The 20,648-nt window shown below is 40.1% G+C and overlaps 1 protein-coding gene across 4 annotated transcripts in view; it reads left to right on the plus strand.

Moving 5' to 3' along the window:
- cfap300 (cilia and flagella associated protein 300) overlaps window positions 1-15,980 on the plus strand; it is a 32,049-nt gene extending 16,069 nt beyond the window's left edge. For 2 of the 4 annotated variants that reach the window (XM_048533056.1, XM_048533054.1), the window contains exons 6-7: window positions 9,778-9,844; window positions 15,583-15,980. In XM_048533056.1, the coding sequence (XP_048389013.1) occupies window positions 9,778-9,844; window positions 15,583-15,584 (69 nt within the window). In that variant the 3' untranslated portion in view covers window positions 15,585-15,980. Of the gene's footprint in view, window positions 1-9,777; window positions 9,845-12,768; window positions 13,510-15,582 lie in introns of those variants that run through there. The other 2 variants (XM_048533055.2, XM_048533053.2) reach the window with 2 other exon arrangements.
- Window positions 15,981-20,648: the final 4,668 nt, after the last annotated feature.

The raw sequence follows: 20,648 nt of genomic DNA on the forward strand, positions 1-20,648 counted from the left end.
CATAATGATACCACCCGTAGGTTGCAGGAACAGCAACTCATATTCCGCTTGGGAACCCTGCAGCCCAATGGTATCAATGTGGATTTCACGAGCTTCAAAATCTCCCCTCCCCCCACTGCATCCCAAACCAGCCCAGCTCATCCCCGCCTGCCTAACCTCTTCTTCCTCTCATCCATCCCTTCCTCCCACCTCAAGCCGCACCTCCATTTCCTACCTACTAAACTCGTCCCACCCCCTTGACCTGTCCGTCCTCCCCGGACTGACCTATCCCCACCCTACCTTCCCACGCATACTCTCCTCTGCACCTGTCTTCTCCTCTATCCACCTTCAATCCACTTCCCCCTCTCTGCCTATTTATTTCAGAATCCTCTCCCCATTCCCCTTTTCTGATGAAGGGTCTCGGCCCGAAACATCAGCTTTTGTGCTCCTAAGATGCTGTTTGGCCTGCTGTGTTTATCCAGCCCCACATTTTGTTATCTTACATTCCGACCTGCACTGTTTCACTTTGATCTAAACCATTCTCCTTTGTCTTGTTCTATCTTCCTTCAAAAACTGATTGTAAAATTACTTTTCTGATTTTGCCTTCGGTTACGTACCCTAACTGTTTACTCCATATTCTTTCAATGTCTGGTCTTCACTAATGAGAAACTCACCTGAGGAATTTCACCAAAGATTGTATACAAATGCAAGTTGTGATCCTGCCTGAGATTTAAGGTCAGTTGAATCAGGTGAGATATTAAAATGCTAAAAATTTCAAACCACCTCCGATCAGCCCTGTTTTAGGTTTAACTGAGATGTGACATGAGGTGAGAAGCCAGTCAGCTATTTGAATATTAAGGAGCCTGAAAATCCCCTCCTCCCACCTCAAGCCGCACCTCCATTTCCTACCTACCGGCCTCATCCCGCCTCCACGACTAGTCCGTCCTCCCCGGACTGACCTAACCATCTTCCCCTCCTCTCCACCTATCTTCTCCTCTGTTCATCTTCGGTCTGCCTCCCCCTCTCTCCCTATTTATTCCAGAGCCCTCACCCCATCCCCCTCTCTGATGAAGGGTCTAGGCCCGAAACATCAGCTTTTGTGCTCCTGAGATGCTGCTGGGCCTGCTGTGTTCATCCAGCTCCACATTTTAGTATCTTGGATTCTCCAGCATCTGCAGTTCCTGTTATCTCTGATCAAACTTTCTTATTTTGCCTAGTTTGCAATTTTAATCTTGTCTAACCAGATATCGCAAGCACAAAAAACATGGTAACATAAAGGAGGCAAGAACAGCTTTGGGAAACTTCCTCTGGTCTATCAAGCTGCCCCACCCCTTCACACCCCTGCCTGGGGTTTGCAATTGGACACACCCAGCTCAGTAGTGAAGATCAGTTCCTCACCTTTTCTCTCTTATGCTCGCATTAACAATTTACCTGCAGCTAAAACTTTCAAGTGCTCTCCGCCCAAGGGGAAACAAAGCCCAAACTCAATATCATGTGGGAAAAACTGATCTTCCCGGTTTCCCACAGAAACTCCCCCAAGCTAAGTCAGGTTAGTTTCTGCCAGACGTGAAGAGTGTGTGAAATATATTCGTTCTATAGCTTAAATATGTGCTCATTAACTGTAGGGCTTTGCTGTATAAGCAGATGGACAGCATGTAGCACAGTGTGTTATGCTTTAAAAATCTCCCTATTTAAACAATAACATAAGCATTTTGCTTTGTGTCAGTCTATCTCATACGTCTGGGAGTAAATGTGGAATATTACAGTGCAAGCAATTAACATATATTTTCTTTAAATTTTCTAACAACTATTTTGGCTTAGACAGTATCCTGTTTAAAATAGCTAAGGTAATACCTCAATGAAAGTAATTGAGAATTTCAATAACATCCATTAAGTGCTCAAGCACAGTGCCAGATGGTTAAAATCAGGGCAGATTTGTATCTGAATCATATCTTTGAAATTGTTTTGAGGAATTTCATTCACCTTTTTCTTGAGTTAATTTAAAGTTTTTTTAACCTGTGAAATTTCAAGATTAACTTTTCAGCATTTTAAAGCATATGTATTTGGTTTTAAAGTTGTAATTGTATATTACAGTTTTATTTCCTCAATCATTGGACACAATCTTCTGCCCTCAGAGGTGGAAAGCTTGCAGGCAAGAAGGGCATTTAGCCAGGAAGGGCAGTGGCAGTGCCAAACGCAGCAGCCTTCCCAACACCACCAGAACAAAGTTCTGGCCACAAAGACCATGACTGACTTTCCTACTCCATTGATGCCCTTAAGCAGCAAATTTAGGTCCAGTGAAGGGTCTTGGCTCACCACCACTGACATTAAGACAACAGCAGGTGGGCCTGTTGCATTTTGCATTGGGTTGGAAAGGGACTAGGACTATTCCGCTAACGAAGGCTGTCGCCTTGTAGGAGAACTGGACATGGACCAGCATGTAGCTGCTGGCAGTCACCATCTCCACTTGCTTATTATCCTTTTTTATGCCACCCCCAACTCAATAAATTTCCTCACCTCCCCCACCCCATGCTAATCACCTCCTTTCATCCTGAATGCTCTGTGATCTTGACTATGGGTGTGGTTTTGGAGTAGGAGTCACAGCCTCCTGTAATTTAAAACTGTGGGCTTGTCTATGAAAAGGGTCTGTTTAAAAACCAGAGATTGACAAGGATGGCTGCATGATTTGAAAGTAAAGAACTGAATACCAATTGTGAATCCAGTTTGTGTAGCTGTTGGTTCCAACAATGTGCAGCCAACCTGGAGCTGAGGATCATTTACAAGTGAAACTGATTGATTGTTTTGTGAACTAGAGATCAGTTATCAATGACAAAGTCTTTTAGAGATAACTGCACATGCTGGGATCAGAGGGAACACCGTGTGGAGTGAACACAGCAGGCCAGGCTATGATCAGAGGAGCAGGAAAGTTGACTTGACTTGACTTGAAAGTTGACAAAACATTGTCTTAGATAATAAAGTGTGAAGCTGGATGAACACCGCAGGCCAAGCAGCATCTCAGGAGCACAAAAGCTGACGTTTCGGGCCTAGACCCTTCATCAGAGAGGGGGATGGGGAGAGGGTTCTGGAATAAATAGGGAGAGAGGGGGAGGCGGACCGAAGATGGAGAGAAAAGAAGATAGGTGGAGAGGAGAGTATAGGTGGGGAGGTAGGGAGGGGATAGGTCAGTCCAGGGAAGATGGTCAGGTCAAGGAGGTGGGATGAGGTTAGTAGGTAGGAAATGGAGGTGCGGCTTGAGGTGGGAGGAAGGGATGGGTGAGAGGAAGAACAGGTTAGGGAGGCAGAGACAGGCTGGGCTGGTTTTGGGATGCAGTGGGGGAAGGGGAGAGACTTTTCTTGGCCCTCTGACAAAGGTCTTTTGCCTTGCAAAAATTGAGACTGTTTCTTAGGTAGCTGAAAATCTTGGGCTGCGGACAAGACACAGAGAAGGTAAGCAATCCAGAAGAGAACGAGCAGGTCTGCAGAGGCCAAAACCTCCCTCAGTTCTCTGCAGGAAGTCACTTTAAACCTGAGAAAACCAACTGATTGTTCCTTCAGCTGATGCTGTAAGTTGTGACTTCAAATTGGATAAGTCAAAGACCATTCACAAGTGAACCAGCCTCCCTGTGCCTCTTGCAAATCAGTGGAAACAATTGGAAAAAGAAGGTAGAGGAGAAACCTTCAGATTGGCAAGAACCAATGCAATACATCATGTGACTAAAGTCTACGGAACTGCTTTCCCAGTTTTCCCTCAGCCCATGTGTTTTCTTTTCCTTGTTCATGTTTGTGTATCTGTGTGTGTGTGTGTGTGTGTGTGTGTGTGTGTGTGTGTGTGTAAGGTGAAGTTTATAATGGGTTTATAGTTTCAATTTGTACAGCTCACATCATAGAGTTTAATTGCTTACTAGTAGCTAGAGTTAATTCCCTGTAGTAAACAGTGAAGTACGGGAACCTGTCTGTGCTTTCTATCAGTGAGTCTGAAAATTGGGTAAATTTGTGTATTTCTTTTAAAAACGTTAACTTTTGTGATGGTATTTTGGGACTAGATGTGCTTCCCCAGTGAGTTGTAACACAATCTACTCTAGTCTTATAAGGCTTCTTGATGACATAGTTAAATGCATCCTTAATGTCAAAGGAAGTCACCTTCATTGCATCTCCACATTTCAGTTCATTAGTTCATGCTTTGACCAAGGCTGTGATGAGACTAGGAACTGAGTGGCTATAGCAGAATTCAGGCTAAATGTCAGTGAGCAGCTTTTTGCAGAGCAAGTACCACTTGGAGGCACTGCCAATGATCTCTTCTGTGACTTTGCTGATTGATAGAAGGTGGTCTGGGTTGGAGCTGACCTGCTTTATTATGGATAGGACATATCTAGGCAATTTTCCACATTGTTGGGTTGATATCAGTATTGTATCTGTACTGGAACAGTTAGCCTGGGGGTGCAGCTAATTCTAGAGCACCAATCCACAGTATTGTTGCCAAAATCCTATGAATCACATCCCATTTGCTCAATATCATTACATTCAGCTGAATGTTTCCAGACTTTGAATGGAAAGTTCAATCACATTGCTGTTGGTCTGGAGTCACATGTCAACCAGAACAGGTAAGGATGGCAGTTTCCTTCCTAAAGGACATCAGTGAGCAGGATAGGTTTTTCCTCACAATCGGCAATAGATTCATCATGACTAGACTTTTAATTCCAGAATTGTTTTTATTGAATTCAAATTCCACCCTACGCCATGACTGGCTCCCTGAACCATTAACCTGGGTTTCTGGATTCATAGTCCAGAGATAATGCCACTCAGTCATCACCTCTCTATACACCTCAGAATCCCTCATCCCACTACTCTGAATTAAACGTTATACACCAGCCTCCGACCATAATGCCATTGTTTGAAGCTTTGATATAAACTGGCAGTTACATTCGAATTAAACACATTAATTATGCCAGATACTGCACCTTGTTTAATATGAATACAATTTGGAATCTGTTCAACAGATACAGAAGCCTGAAAACACACACATGAGCAGGTTCAGGAACAGCTTCTTTCCGGCCATTATCAGATTGTTGAATGGACTCTAACCTCAAATAATGTAACCTGCAATATAACCTGTGTGCTTCTAGGTCTTTTTGATGTATACATCCTTTGCTTGCTGTGATTGGCCTGTACCGCTCATAAACAAAGCTTTTCACTGTATTTTGGTACATGTGATGATAAAAATAATCAATGAAGAAATAAGTTGAATTTGGCAGTTACACAATCAAGCTTGAAAACAGTATGTGAATATCGTAACAAATTGCAAAGCTATACGTGCCATCACTGGTAAAGTTTGTTGGCATTAGACACAGAGCTTCGTCCTGGTGTCACTGCTTTAGAAGGGAAATTCAACCGTTGATTTAAGATTTATTTTATCCCTGGCCTAATAGTGTTCATGCATTGTTCAATTTAAAATCTAAGTAGGAACAAAGGTAACTGTAGCTTTTGTTTTTAATTGTTGCATTAATGTCTTCCTGAAAAGGTTTCTGATATTTATAAGCTAAGGCATAGAATATAAGAGCAGGGTGGTTATGCTCATGAGACCACAACTGGAGTACTACACACAGTTCTGACCACCGCATTACAACAGAACATAAGACACAGGAATAAAATTAGGCCATTTCATCCTGGCTGATATATTTCTCATTGCCATTCTCCTGCCTTCTTCCTGTAACCATCAATCCCCTCACCAATCAAGAAGAATGTGATTACTTCAGAGAGGGTACAAAGGAATTTCACAAAACTATTGCTTGGACTGGACCATTGCTTCAGCTGCGAGGAAGGATTGGATAGGCTGACATTCTTTTGTTTGGAACAGAAGAGGCTGAGGGGAAATTAAATGATGCACATAAAATCATGACAGGTCTCAAATGTCTGGGACTACCTCTTTCCTTTAAACAGTGAGGTCATTACTTCAAGAGGCATAGAATGAATTTAAAATGAATTTTCTATAGAATTAGAGGGAAGTTGAGGTGAAATCTTTTCACCCGGAGTGTGGTGTGGGTCAAAAGCACATTGATAGGGTGGTCAAGGCTTATCTAAAAAGTGTTTGATATACATTTGACTCAACAAAACAACAGATCAAGCCTTTGAAAGTGAGATTAGGCTGGATAGCTCTTTCCTAGCTGGCACAGATTGAACAGCATATTGCGTATCTGTATAGCCCTTTCCTTCTTCAGCAATGAGAAAATTACAGTGATTCATTGGGACTGATGTATAGTTTTTTTTTATAGAGCCATAAACATGAATTGAAGCTTTGAATTCCGAGGGAAAGTAACATTAAGTAGCCCATTACAGCATAACTCTTGGGCGTCAAGACTTTTTCATATTGTAGAACATTTTCATGTTACAGGGAATGCTGTAAAATATTTTTAATGGCCGGATTTTCCATCTGTTTTTGGCAGTATATGAAAACGTTACCCAAATGGTGGGAAGATTGACAATTAAGACCAACAAGCTTGAAGCAGAGACTAACACAAGCACTAATGATCATTAATATTCCAGGCAAATTCTAATGAGCTGCATTCAATGTGGCTGGTATTTTTATTCCACTCTCTCAGTGTGACAGAATTTTTGCAACAAAACATCATGGAAGTGATTACAACACAGTGTGGAGCTGGAGGAACACAGCAGGTCAGGCAGCATCAGAGGAGCAGGAAAGCTGACATTTCGGGTACAGTCCCTTCTGCTGAAGAAGGGTCCTGACCTGAAACAGCAACTTTCCTGCTCCTCTGATGCTGCCTGGCCTGCTGTGTTCCTCCAGCTCCACACCTTGTTATCTCTGACTCCAGCATCTGCAATTCCTGCTACCTTATTTGGAAGTGACTGGGGCTTTAGTCCTGATTTTTCTAGTCTCTGGATTTTTGGATATTGAACACAAAATCCAAGATATATCTCAGGATGTGGAAAAACCTATGTTCTGACCTTTGTGCTAATTGCCCAGGATGTTTAAACTTCTGACAGGCAATTACCATGCTCCCTGATCCTCCTCAATCCTCTGAGCTAGCGTCAAAGATTGCAGAGTTCTGTGATACATAATTGAATAGTTACTCCGGAAATGTTAGACAAGAAATTTTGATTCTAATTTCTGGGTAACTACAAGACTGGCTGCCCAATCATTCAAACTGACCCTCCCCTCCCCCACCAAATCCCACTATGACTACACCACTACCTCTCCAATACTTCAACTAACCCCACAACCACAAGTTGCACCTTGGCTTAGCCATCAGCTATTCCCAGCTGTCAATCATAAGGTCCTGGATTCAGGTTCCACTCTTAAGCCAAAACTGAAGGCTAACACTCCAATGCAGTCATAAGGAAGTGCTACGCTGTTAGAGGTGCTGTGTTTTTGATGAGATATTACACAAAGGCCCCAGCAGCCTGCTTCAGTAGATGTAAAAGATCCTGTGGTACCATTATAAAGATAAACATATAAAACACTTCTGTGTAAGTGAAAAGTATCTGTTTTTGTTGATAAAAACGTCATGAAGATTGACAATCCTTGCTATCCCAGTGAGAGTAGCCTACCTGTCTGCTCTGAGTATTCTTTTCAGCTAATTAAGATTGACAGCTAACTGTTCCTGCTGCATCTCTATGCCAGCCATGGTCCAACCAATCTTCACATGCCGTATCAGTTAATGTTCTGTCTCTAAGTTTGGTTTCTTACAGGTTAGTCCCGAACAGTGCCAGCTGAAAAGCTTCCACAGTTTGTCTTTTAGCTGTTTATGAATAGGAGAGATATCAGGTAAAAACATTAACTCTGATTTCTGTCTACCAACGCTGCCAAACCTGCTGAGCTTTTCCAGCAATTTCTGCTTTTGTTCCTGATTTACAGCATCTGCAGTTCTTCAGTTTTTGAGTTATACCAGGTATCCTGGTCAATAGTTAACCCTCAGTCAACGTCATAAAATACAGATTATCTGGTCATTATCACATTACTGCTTGTGGGAGTTTTCTGAGCACATATTGGCTGTTGAATCCCCTACATTATGACAGTAACTACATTTAAAAAGTACTTTAATTTAATTGTGAAGCACTTTACTTATCTCAATGTGGTGAAAAAGGCTGTACACATGCAAGTGTTCCTTTCAGTAGAAGAGGTGAGTACATATTTCCATTGTCCAATAAAGTTCATACTATTGGAGGACCATGACCTACAACTCTCTTCTGCTCCCCCACCCCTACCCCACCCCCACCACATTAGTCACTTTTACAAGCTAGTTGTGGGTTGCCCTAAAAAGAGAGAAAGCACAGACAAAGAGAACTCCTAAAGAGTGTGGAGAGAGCGGGACACCGTTTACAAAGACTGACTGTGAACAATGGAATGAGTGATGGGGACGTCAAGGATTTGGACACAAAGGAATGAGTGGAGCTGCAAGGTATATACAAGACAGGAGAATACTGCAAAAGAACAAGAACGGGGAGTCAAAAAAACTATGGATGCAAAAATCTGAAACGAAAACAAATTGCTGGAAAAGCTGAGCAAGTCTGGCATCATCTATGGAGAAAAATCTGAGTTAAGGTTTTGGTCCAGAACTGACGAAGGGTTTCTGGACCTGAAACGTTAACTCTGATTTCTCTCACAGATGCTGCCAGACCTGTAAAAGAATGGAACCTGGCACCTGATGGGTTTATGTTGCTCATCCGTCACAACTTCCTGGATCATTATGATTCACTGGCTCCAGCCTGGAGGGAATCTGGTGATTCTGTTGCTACTCTTCAATCACTTGCCCCATTGGAGAGGTTGTTCTCTTCGTCCTATTACTGAGAAAGATAACCTCATTGCAACTACCTTTAAAGACACAGGAAAATTCCCATGTACCTTGTTACCCCTTGAATCCATTCTTACTCTTTACCCGAATGGTTATTTCTAAAACAAAAGCAAAATGCTGCAGAAGCTGCAAATCTGAAGTAAAAACAGAAAATACTGGAACTACTGCATATAAAAGGCAGTGTCTGTGGGGAGAAACAGAGCTAATGTTTCAGGATCATCATGTTTCATCAGAACAAAGGAAAGACAGAAGTCTAATAGGTCAGAGATAATGGGAACTGCAGATTCTGGAGAATCCAGGATAACAAAGTGTGGAGCTGGATGAACACAGCAGGCCAAGCAGCATCTTAGGAGCACAAAAGCTGACGTTTCTGATGAAGGGTCTGGGCCCAAAATATCAGCTTTTTGTGCTCCTAAGATGCTGCTTGGCCTGCTGTGTTCATCCAGCTCCACACTTTGTTATCTTGGAAGTCTGATAGGTTTTGAGCTCCCCCAATTCCTTATCACTTACTCATGTGATTTTTGTGTTCTTCTCCAAGCTCATTTCATGCCTTGCACATTTAACTGATTTCTCATTTTCTTTTTATAGTTACTTTCTGGCCTGTGTTTTAAATTCTTTTCTGTATGCATTTGCTTCAGCTGACCCACCGCAGACGGTCTCTAGTGTTATCCAATCAGCTGTTTAGGCAGCTGTGACGCTGGCTACTGTTACACAAATTCAAAATACAATAGGAAACAAAACCAATTAGAAAAATAACAGAAAAAGTAAATATCTCAGATTCTCCAGCATCTGCAGTTGCAACTATCTCAGAAAAATAAGAAGATGGTTTAGTAGATTCATCCAGAGAAGTGGAAGGATTTTGCTGATAAATAGCCTCAGTTAAAAAGGCTGTGATACCAGCGTTTCAGAAACAAATTTGTCATTGAACTGAAGCACATTGCTGTCTGGTAGAACATGATAAAATACTGAACCAAAATTTGTTTTCCTATAGTGTACAGAAAGATCCGGATACAAAAGATATACGCATCATCTCCACAGTTTTAAAGGTAACAGCTCGTGTAAGTATCAGTTCCAATACAATTTTTGCTTTTGATTTCCTTTAAGTTTGTAGCTGACATACTAATTTACAAAGACAGAACGTAGACATTAAATTTGCCAATATTATTTGCACATATGCAATTTCAGTCCATCACATAATGGGAGCATTACCATTTATAATAACATTATCAACACCTGGGCTAAAGTTACCATCATCTTCTCAGACCATTGGCGTTCTCTCATCAGAGAGACATAACTGGTGGTTTAACCTGAATTTGTTGAGTTCTGAGGAAGGGTCACCAGACCGGAAATATTAACTCTGATTTTATTTTCACAGAAGGTGCTAAACCTGCTGAGCTTTTTCCAACAACTTCTGTCTCTGTTCCTGTTTTACAATATCTGCAGTTCTTTCAGTTTTTATTAGGTGGTTCAGCGTGAGGGTTGCCATTGTCTCAGGCGAGGGGATAGGTTGAGAAGGAGAGTCCTTCATGGTAACCTCAGCAGGGGCAGGAATTAAAGCCACGCGGTTGACATCACTGTGCATTGCGAATCAGCCATCTGGCCAACTGAGCTAACCGACCCCCTTCAGTTAAAATAACAGACTGAAGAATGTAATTCAGTGATGTTAGTTTTTCATTATTGTTTCCATCCAGTATTTTCACTTCTTACCAAGTCAAATCTTTGACAATAATTGTAAAATAATATCTGATCCGAACATAAGAAATAGGAGTGGGTATAGACCATTCTGTCCATAGACTGTGCACTGCCATTCAGTATGATCATGAATGTTCTTTACTGTATTCTGTTCTCATTCCTGCTTCACTGATCCCTTGGGTCCCTAAGGGACCAAAATCACATTTATCTTAGCCTTAAATATAATCATGGCAGAGCACCCACAACCACTGAAATTACACACCCTGTGTTCAAGATATCCACGTCAGGGAAAACTGCGTCCCTGGATCAATCTGCCAAGTCCTTTCAAACTCTGGTGTGCTTCATTTATAGAGTCATAGAGTCTTACAGTACAGAGACAGGCTGTTTGGCCCAAACTGGTCCATACTGACCAAAATGTCCATCCATGCCAACCCCATTTCCCTGCACTTGGCCCATATCCTTCTAAACCTTTCCTATCCATGCATTTGTCCAAATGCCTTTTAAAAGTTGTGAATGTACCCGCCTCAACCACTTCCATTGGCAGCTTATTCCATATGCGTACTACCCTGTGTGTAAAAAAGTTGCCCCTCAGCTTCCCACGTATTCTTTTCCTTCTTACCATAAACTGATGCCCTCTAGTCTTCGATTCCCCAACCCTACCCTACCCATGCCTGTCATGATATTATACACTTTTATAAGATCTTCCTCAGTCTCCTCTGCGCTAAAGAAAAATGTCCTAGCTTGTCCAACCTCTCCCTATGACTCAGACCCTTGAGTTCTGGCAAGATCCTTGTAAATTTCTTCTGCACTCTTTCTAGTTTAATAACATTTCCTGTAGCAACGCGACCTAAGCTGAACACAATACTCCAAGTGCGGCCTCACCAACTTCCTGTACAACTGCAACAGAACTTCCCAACCTCTATACTAATGCCCTGACTGGTGAAGACCAGTGTGCCAAAAACCTTTCTCACTGCCCTGCCTACCAGTGACTCCCATTTCAGATAATTGCACACATGAACTCCAAGGTCCTTCTGTTCCTCTACACTCCTTAAGGCTCTACCATTCACCATGAAACTCCTACTTTGATTTGACTTTCCAATGTGCAACATCTCACACTTATCTATATTAAACTCCATTTGCTATTTCTTGGCCCACTCCCCCAGCTGATCAGTATCCTGCTGCAATTTCTGATGACCTTTCTCGCTGTCCACAATACCGCCTATTTTAGTGTCATCCGCAAACTTACTATTCATGCCTCGTACTTTCTCATCCAAATCATTGATATAGATAATGAACAGTAATGTCTTTTGAACTCCAGAGGTTATAGACCCAATTTATTTAGCCTGTCATCATAGGACAAGCACCCCATCTGAGCAATAAATCTAATGAGCTTTTGCCATGCTGTATTTAAGGCAAGTATTCCTTCTTTAATTATAAAATTTAATTTCCCTTGCAATAAGGATCAATTCTGCCATTTACCATTAATTACTAGTTGTAGCTGTAAACCAACTTCCTACGTTTGATGAATGAGTACACTCAGATTTAAATGAAAAGCAACATTTACAAGTGTTATGCCTTTTTAAATAAACATTTTCTATTCTCCTGACCATATTAAATAGTCTTGTATTTCCCCACATCATGCTCCATCTGCCAGTTTTCCACTCACTCAACATGTCTACATCCCTTTGCGACCTCCATATTTCTTCCTGACCTTTTGCATTCCCACCCAGCTTTGTATTGTCCTAAAATATAGATACACTACCCTCTATCACTTTATTTAGGCTATTAATATAGATTGTAAGTAACTAAGGCCCCGCCCATGATTCTTGCAGCACTTCTGTAGTCAGAACTTGCCCATTATAGCCATGCTTTTCCCTCACATTTGCATGCTTGCACTTTCATACAGTGATCTCTATTTAGAAACAATCCAAGCTAAGTTGCTTTTTTTTGCATCCCCGGTCTACTCATGCCAACACTATTTACTTAAGTACTAACTTAACTGTAATCAACTAGTCAATAGACACCCTATCTTACGTTATTGTGCTAAACCAGGCAATATCTTTACTCACTCAGGCATTGGGGATTTTTGCTTTGTTTTATCCTAAAATAAAAGCAATTTTGAAGTTGGTAATGATTCTATTATTTACTTGAATATTGACATAATTATTTGCCGAAGTATTTCATAATTATTAATGCCTTCCAAAATTGTGTTGCTTCGTTCCTTATATTTGCAAAGATGTGAAAATGTGACAAACAGGGATACTAACGTTCATGTCTGTCATTTTACTAGGATGATTATGGCATTTGCTACCCTTCAACAAACAAGCACAAACAGACCTTTGCCTATCTGATAGTGGATCCCCTAAAACGTCACGTACATGTGCTATACCATTGCTTTGGAGGAGGATTATTTTATAACTAACATTTAAAGTGCCTTTGTTAGAACATTATTACAAGTGGATTATTTAGTTGAAAATGTTCTATGGTGAAAACATTCTGTGTTATAAGAAGTAAAATGAAGGAGTATTTGTTTCAATATTTGGGACTTCTCTTTGTTCATCTTTGTTTTCAAGTGGAGTTGAAAGTGGAAAGAAATGTAGGCAGCTTTAAAAATTCTGCAAAGTACAGTTGCTTAAATTGTTCATTTGGCTAAATAGCAAAGTTTGTTAATGACTGTTTTATCACAAGAGTTTTCTTCTGAGATAATTTATAAACTATATCTGGAAAATCTGAATCTTACAAAATATACATTTAGTGTAACTTACCTTTTCACTACTCGTTAAACTATTTTGGATATAACGCTATTCTTTTCATCTAAAAACTTTCAACACAGTTGAAGACCTTTGCACATTTTTTTTAACATGTCTGGTGCAGACAAGATGGACTGAATGGCCTCCTCTTTCACCTTAACAATTCTGTGATTTTATAACAATTCTGTGATTTAGAGTTTCTGAGTTAATAAAAATCTATTTGAAATGTAATTTATATATGCTTGTAATAAATTGCAATTCTGTGTAACTTTTTAAAACAATTTTGCTTCAGGCATTATTTACAATGGAACTTTTTTGTTATAGTAACTAATTAATAGCCAGCTTTTTTTAAAACAGTGCATTTAAAACCTACAAAGCAAAAGTATTTTTTGTGATTTCTTGACCAGTTTTATAATAGTGTTTTTGAATTCCAGTTCCAAACATATTACATTGATAACACCAGACCTTATTATTAGGTTCATGACCACTGCCCCCATGATTGAGCAGGTCAAGTGTATGGTATAAAAACCATTAAACTGAACAAAGGTTTATAATGTTGCAAAGAATACAAGTAAGTCTGATCATTTAGTGTTTTTTAGAAACCAACAAAGAGTCACCAAAAAGTTAATTTTAAAAAAAATTAAATAAAAGATACAGCATATGAGAATAAATTAGCCAGGAGCATAAAAATGGATCATAAGAACCTTTACAAGTCTCTAGGGTTATAGGGATGTGCAGCGTGGAAATAGACATTTTGGCACAACTCACCCAGGCCGACCAGATATCCTAAAGTAATCTAGTCCCATTTGCCTGCATTTGTCCCATATCTCTCTATCCCCTTCCTATTCATGTACAAATCCAGATCCCTTCTAAATGTTGTAATTGTATCAGCCTCCACCACTTCCTCTGGCAACTCATTCTATACACACACCATGCACCTATAAAAGACAAGCAAGTAAGTAAACATTAGTCCTTTAGAAGGACCGATTAAAGAAATTATTATGGAAAATGGGGAATTGGTAGAGGCAATGAAGATGTATTTTGGGCTGGATTTTCACTATTGAGATGAAGAACTCAAACCCAGATATTTCCTAGCCATCCAGACCATCTCAGTGGAAATACCTAACTCCTGTGATTTCCACTCTGACATGGAAGGGTTCATGTAGGTGTAGAATGAAGATAAGTTCACTGACCGCAGGAGCAGAGTATAGGCAGCTAATAAGAAAGTGCTAAGGTGGGCTGGTTAGAAGCCCCAGCAGTTCAGCTTAGATGTATTAAAGGCTGTTAGATCCTTCAGGCCTCGCCCTCCCTGTCCCTTCAGCCTCAAATCAACTCCCTGACCTACTTAATCTTTTCATGTTCATCCTTCCATCCTTTCCAGTTAGAACAGCCACTTAACAATTTGCATAGTAGAAACCATTCCCTTGGACTAATAATGGGTGAAGAGTCTATGTATAATGGATAAGGAGAGTGCTGGTGAACACCACTAAATGTTTCCCCATACTGAAAGTAATAAGTGAGAGCCATTCACAGAGGAATCAGTATTTTGCTATCTCAGACAGTATCTCGGTGGTGTAGGCCATGTGATGGATGCCTGGCTTTCCAAGGTGATGTCCATTTGCTGTCACTATTAGATGTAAATCCCTGAGAGGGTCCACAGCTTCTAAGTCCAGCCCTGTATGCAAATTTTTTTTAGCTGCACAATTACCTTGAGACTCCTTGTCCTATTCCCATTGCACTCCTTGTTTGAATTAGGGAGTTACCCTGACAGCATAATGCTCTCTGAGTTTCTGTCAGCCTGTCAGATCCACAAACATCACAGGCTGAATTTATTTATTAATCACACTTTGCTTAATCTATAATACAGTCAAAGAATTAAGCACAGAACTTCAATCTTCTATCTTATCTGAACCTTCTTGGGCTTTACCTTAAAACTCATCATTTGGAGGAATTCCATCATTTCTTTGAGTAGCCCCTCACACTGTCTATTTTTCATCTCCGAAAGTCAGCAACAAGTTATCCACAGATAATGAGCCACCCTGGCTCGCCTACATTTTGTCAGCTCTTTGGCCATCTGCTGATGAAAAGTAAATTACTGTGGAACCACTGTGACAGACTGTATGCATATGGCCACCCTTATGTAGTTTCTCAGGAAATCTTTTGTCTAATACCATTATTGCATTGGTGGACCTAGAGGGTATTACCAATTATGTCAATCATGATGGTCACCATGCATACAAGTAGGGATGTTCTGAAGAATGGTCACCGCACCTGAAATATCAACTATGCTTTCTCTCTCTTCAGATGTTACCAGAACTGCTGATTTCTCCAGCAATTTCTCTTTATGATTATAGGACAAGCAATATAAAGACAAGTGTGGGAAGTCCCGGAGGCCTGATTTTCAAACACCAATGTAATAAACAAACGTTGAAATGGACCCCATCTACATACCACTACGGAGCAAAATCGGAAACAGGAGTACCCACTATGGCAGACCGGACCATAAAAGTTCAGAGCAGAACAACAGCGCTTCGATGGAGGCTAGACAGCACTGAAAATGTCACCTAAAAGGGAGAAGAATGTTTGCACCAAAACCAGTCAAGTCGATGAACCAACCAATAACTCCAAAGTCACAATGTTCAGGACATCACCATGACTTTAATTGATGACTTACTTCGGTGGGAAATGAGGAAATGGCACAGTTTTTATAAGTATTTTGTTTCTATCTTCACATTAAAATATTTGTTTGTGAGTGGGGTCTGTTTTCTTATATATAAAACTGTCACAACAAAATAATTCCAGCAGCAAGCTTTTTGTCAATCTTTACACAAGGTTTATTATTACTATACACTATTACTATACACTTGTCTTAGATTTTTAAATGCAATATCGCACCATCTTTTCCCCCTCTTCCTAGATGTGGGTGTCTATTCCTGGCTGCCTTTGAATTAAGTGACTTGATAGGCCATTTCCAATGGTTATCAAGAGTAGACAAGGTTGCATTGGGTCTGGAGTCACATATCAGCCTGACCATGTAAGGATGGCAGATTTCCTTGTCTGAAGGATTTTCACCACATTCGTGCTGTATAACCGTATGGTGACCATTGGACAATTTTTTATTCCAATATTTTAACTGAATTCACATTTTACCACCCACCACAGTGGGATTTGAACTTATATCCCTAGAGACACAGCAATTACTGATCCCACAGCATTGGCACTACATCATCCACCTCTGTAGCGTACCTTCAACGTAAAAGATACATATTATGGCTAAATTAAATGGTTGTAGCTTATAACTATATTTGTCTCTTTTGCAACGCCTCTTAGTTTATCTGATGCTGATGATTTAAAGTTGAAGCCAAATTTTTGAAAGGCAAAAGATTGTCAATGAGGTGTGAGGTTTTCTTATAGTTCCATTTGCAGGTTTTTAAATGAGTTTGAAGGTGGAATGGGCTGGGCAGAATCCCTCCAGGAATCACCTATTTCCAAATTTGCTCATTGTGTTGATTGTTTGGATAATTTAACAGTGATGTGATTTAACAAAATGTTTCCTTCAAGTTCATAGTCATTCAAACATAGTGATTCCAATTGTCCTGTCTTGTTGTTTGGTACCTGCAGATTCATCTTTAGCCTGAGGAAGAGATGCAGGATAAAGGGACGTGTGAATTCCCAGGTTGCTCTCAATGTCAATATTTAATTAGGTAATTGCTTGATATTCATTAGTCCATGGAGCTGAAAATGTCAAAAGTCACATGATTTTCCATGGTAAAAGTATTTTAATAGTCTCTTTGTGACCAAATTTTAAATGTATACATTGAATGTTCACAATATACTTGAGAATAGCAATATAATCAGGCAAAGTGAACATGGTGTTGGTGAAATGGAATTTGTACATGACAAACTTATAAGAATATGTTGTATTTGGCTACCTGAAGACATTCAATAAGGTGCCACATAAAAGTTTGCTCTAAATGTTAAGAGCACATGGTGTTGAGGGTGATATATTAGCGTGGAAGAATAATAACAAGAAACAGTCAGGACAAGTGGTTGATTTTCAGTTTGACAAACTATAACTAGTAGAGTGTTACAGGGATCAGCACTGGAACTTCAACTATTTGCAATCTACATTAATGCCTTACATGGTAAGACCAAGTGTATTGTAGTTGCATTTGCTGACAATATGAACATAGATAAGAAACAACTTCTGAGTAAGATAGAAAGCATCTGCAAAGGGTAATAGATAGGTAAAGTGAGTGAGCAAAGATCTGACAGATGGTGTATAATGTTGGAAAATTTGGTCTTGTCTAGTTTGTAAGAAAAACCTGAAAAACAGAACATTATTTAAAAAGTGAGAGACCTCAAAATGCTGCCATACAGGGAGACTTGAATACTCTTGAACCTGTAATTCCCCTACCTCCCAATAATGCAGGCTCCAAGTGAAAAGTAAAAGTTCATTTTCTTCATTGTTGTGTCCTTTCGGTGTAGTCATCTGGTCTATATCCAGGAAATTGTCCTTGAGATTCTTCTTCCTGTTCCAACTTTTTTTAATTGCGTACAATTTTCTTTAACTTCTGTGTTTTGCATGGTACTTCCAATACTCAATCTAATATGACCCAAGCACTATCATTGGGTGGCATGTACCATCGCTAATGTATCAGGTTCATGGCTATTGGTCAATCCCATTGCAATGGAGTGACCCTGATTCCCAATCTCAATCACTTTCTTCCCCTTCCTTGTCCCAGCTGGTAAAGGGAATCGTGACCATAATAAACCTTTTTTCAATCTATAATTTTTGATCTTTTCACAGTCAGTGAGAGTATTGTTTCTGAGTGGCCTTATTTGTGACTTTCACATCCTATTAGATTCCTCTAACCACTCAGCTCAATATTCCTGCTTTGACACTGCCCAACAATTCACTGATCCTTCGTCTTTATTCACTGGTTCTCAAGCAACTGTTCTTGGTTAAATCATTCTGGCTTTTCAAACTTGAGATTCTCCTACTTCCCCTTTCTTCTTCTAGTTGCTACAGAAGTTGTTGCTCTACCACTGTCCTTTTCCGCTGTTTCTTGATTCTGTCTTTGCATTTTAGTGTTTGATTGTTCAGCAATTTTAACCTGCTTCTGGTATGCCATCCGCCTTCATCATTGCTGGCTAACACATGGTCACTGTGCTCAGTGTTTGGTCTGAGACCATGTCATTTCCATATGTGACCTACATATATCTTCTTTGAGGAATCAGTTCCCTGGCACACGGTTTGAGACCAACTCATTTGTTATCTTTACCATTCTTTAGATAGATAGGTTCCTATTTGGATACCTTGATCTAACAGTACTTACTGCCTGGATTTGTCATTGAACAGATAACCTGGGACAAAGCTTTGAGATTAACAGTTTCTTTACTTAAACTGATAATTGTTACAATTGATCAGGAGCACATATAAGCACACACTAACATCAAGAAGTTATCAATTCAGTAGGTTCTTTCTGTATAACTGACAACTCACTGCAGCATACAGTCATGTCTAATACAGCACAGAAACAAGCCCTTCAGCCCACCATGTCTATGCTGACCATTAGTATTGACCATCCAAGTGTAATCTTGAACTGCTATCTTTATATCCAATAACTTATCAGCATCACCCCAAACTGTACAAGTCCCAAAATACATTCACTCTTGTCAATTGTTGATATCTCATCTCCTCGGCCTTGAGGCTGCTAACAGTATCTCTGAATAGGTTGCAGGAGCTGAAGACTTGTTAGCAGAATTCTTAACGTCCATTTCGATACTGGAGCTAGGCACAGATATCTCAATCATAGCCTTGTGGCTTTCGCAGTCAGGCACCATAATCTTGTTCATATCAGCTTGACCTTACACCTTTACCATAGAAAATTCACAGCTTCTTGCTCAAGCAATTATATTTAGCTTAGTAAAATAACCTGAGACTGCAGCAACTCCATTTTTAGGAACATAGAATATACGCCTTCTTTACTACCTTATCCACTTGCAGGAAGCAATGGACTTGCACCCAGAGATTCCGCTGTAGAACAATGCTTCAAAGGGTTCTGCCATTTACTTTATCAGTAAATATAGTAGTTGCCAATTAACACATTCGTCAGCCTCTCAAGGCAACTGGTGCATTAAATTAGTTCAGATCACTGCATACATTTGGTGACTGTATTCCAAGTAAAATCATACAACTGATTATCAGAGGTGGTGTGAGGGTAATCAATAACCTCATTAATAGGAGTAAATGTGGATTCAGAAGTAGGAGACCTGCTTGATAAACATCCTTGAAAATGGCAACTCAAAATAATGTTCATAAAATTTCTCATGAAAGGTGTTATTTTAACTCCAACCTGCAGGGATTGCAGGTAAATGAACCCTGAGGGTGAATAAGTAATTTCAACAGCATTGAACAATGAGAACTCATTAGGAGCGCTGTGATAGAGTGTTCTATATACAGAGTATTGCATGTAATGCCTAATAGTTTAGATCCTTAAAGCAAAGCACCCAGCATTATAATGTGTGTGAAACTGGATGGGGCAATGAGCAAAATACAGAATAAGTTTGATTAAAATATACCAAAGCAGAGCAGCAAAGAACAAAATTATTAGGATTCTAACTACATAGACTTGATAATACTACTGGACTTTGAGGCTGCCTTCTCATCAGAGAAAGATTATTGGTTTAATCTGAGGGTCACCATGTCTGAGGCAAAAACAGAGGTTTAGAAAGAGAATCCTTCATGTCACCTCACCTTAGCTGGGAATCGAACTCCTGCTGGTGGCATCAGTCTGCATTGCAAACCAGCTATGCGACCAATTGAGCTAACTAAGTTAATATATAATGTACCTTGAATTATACTAAGGAACAAGAACGAGAGTACAGTTTCACAACAGTAATATATTGTTTAGGATTCGTGTGAGAATCCTTCACACAGAAAGTGGTCAGTGAATGGAATAAACTTCCAGATAAAGCAGTGAGGACAAAAATCTGGAATTCATTTAAGGGACAATTACAAGGTTTATTAGGGGATCTGCTAGGGGTCTTACTGAACTGCCAAATTGAGTGGAATGGCCTTCATCACCTATAATTGACCATCCTTGCGAGCAGGCAAGTTCAAACACTCAGTAGAGGCTGATTGTTTGGCACCTCTAGGAACTCCAGCCTGAGAGCACCCGACTGCAGGCAATAACTTAGTATTTGTTTGAGCAGCTTGACTTATTTGGCTTTCTGCAGAATAAATGTAAGTTGATTGTGTATCAGGGAAACAGAAATGCTGTTATCACCAGAGAGATATTCATGTTTCATTTCCATTGCACAGTGCAAATTCAACAAGAAAGGTGCTACAAACTGCGCCATGTCAGACACCAAACCTGATAAATAGTTTCCTGCAATTAGTTTTTGTAGACCTTTA

Source organism: Stegostoma tigrinum, chromosome 6 (genome assembly GCF_030684315.1).
Source record: "Stegostoma tigrinum isolate sSteTig4 chromosome 6, sSteTig4.hap1, whole genome shotgun sequence".
Taxonomy (NCBI): Eukaryota; Metazoa; Chordata; class Chondrichthyes; order Orectolobiformes; family Stegostomatidae; genus Stegostoma; species Stegostoma tigrinum.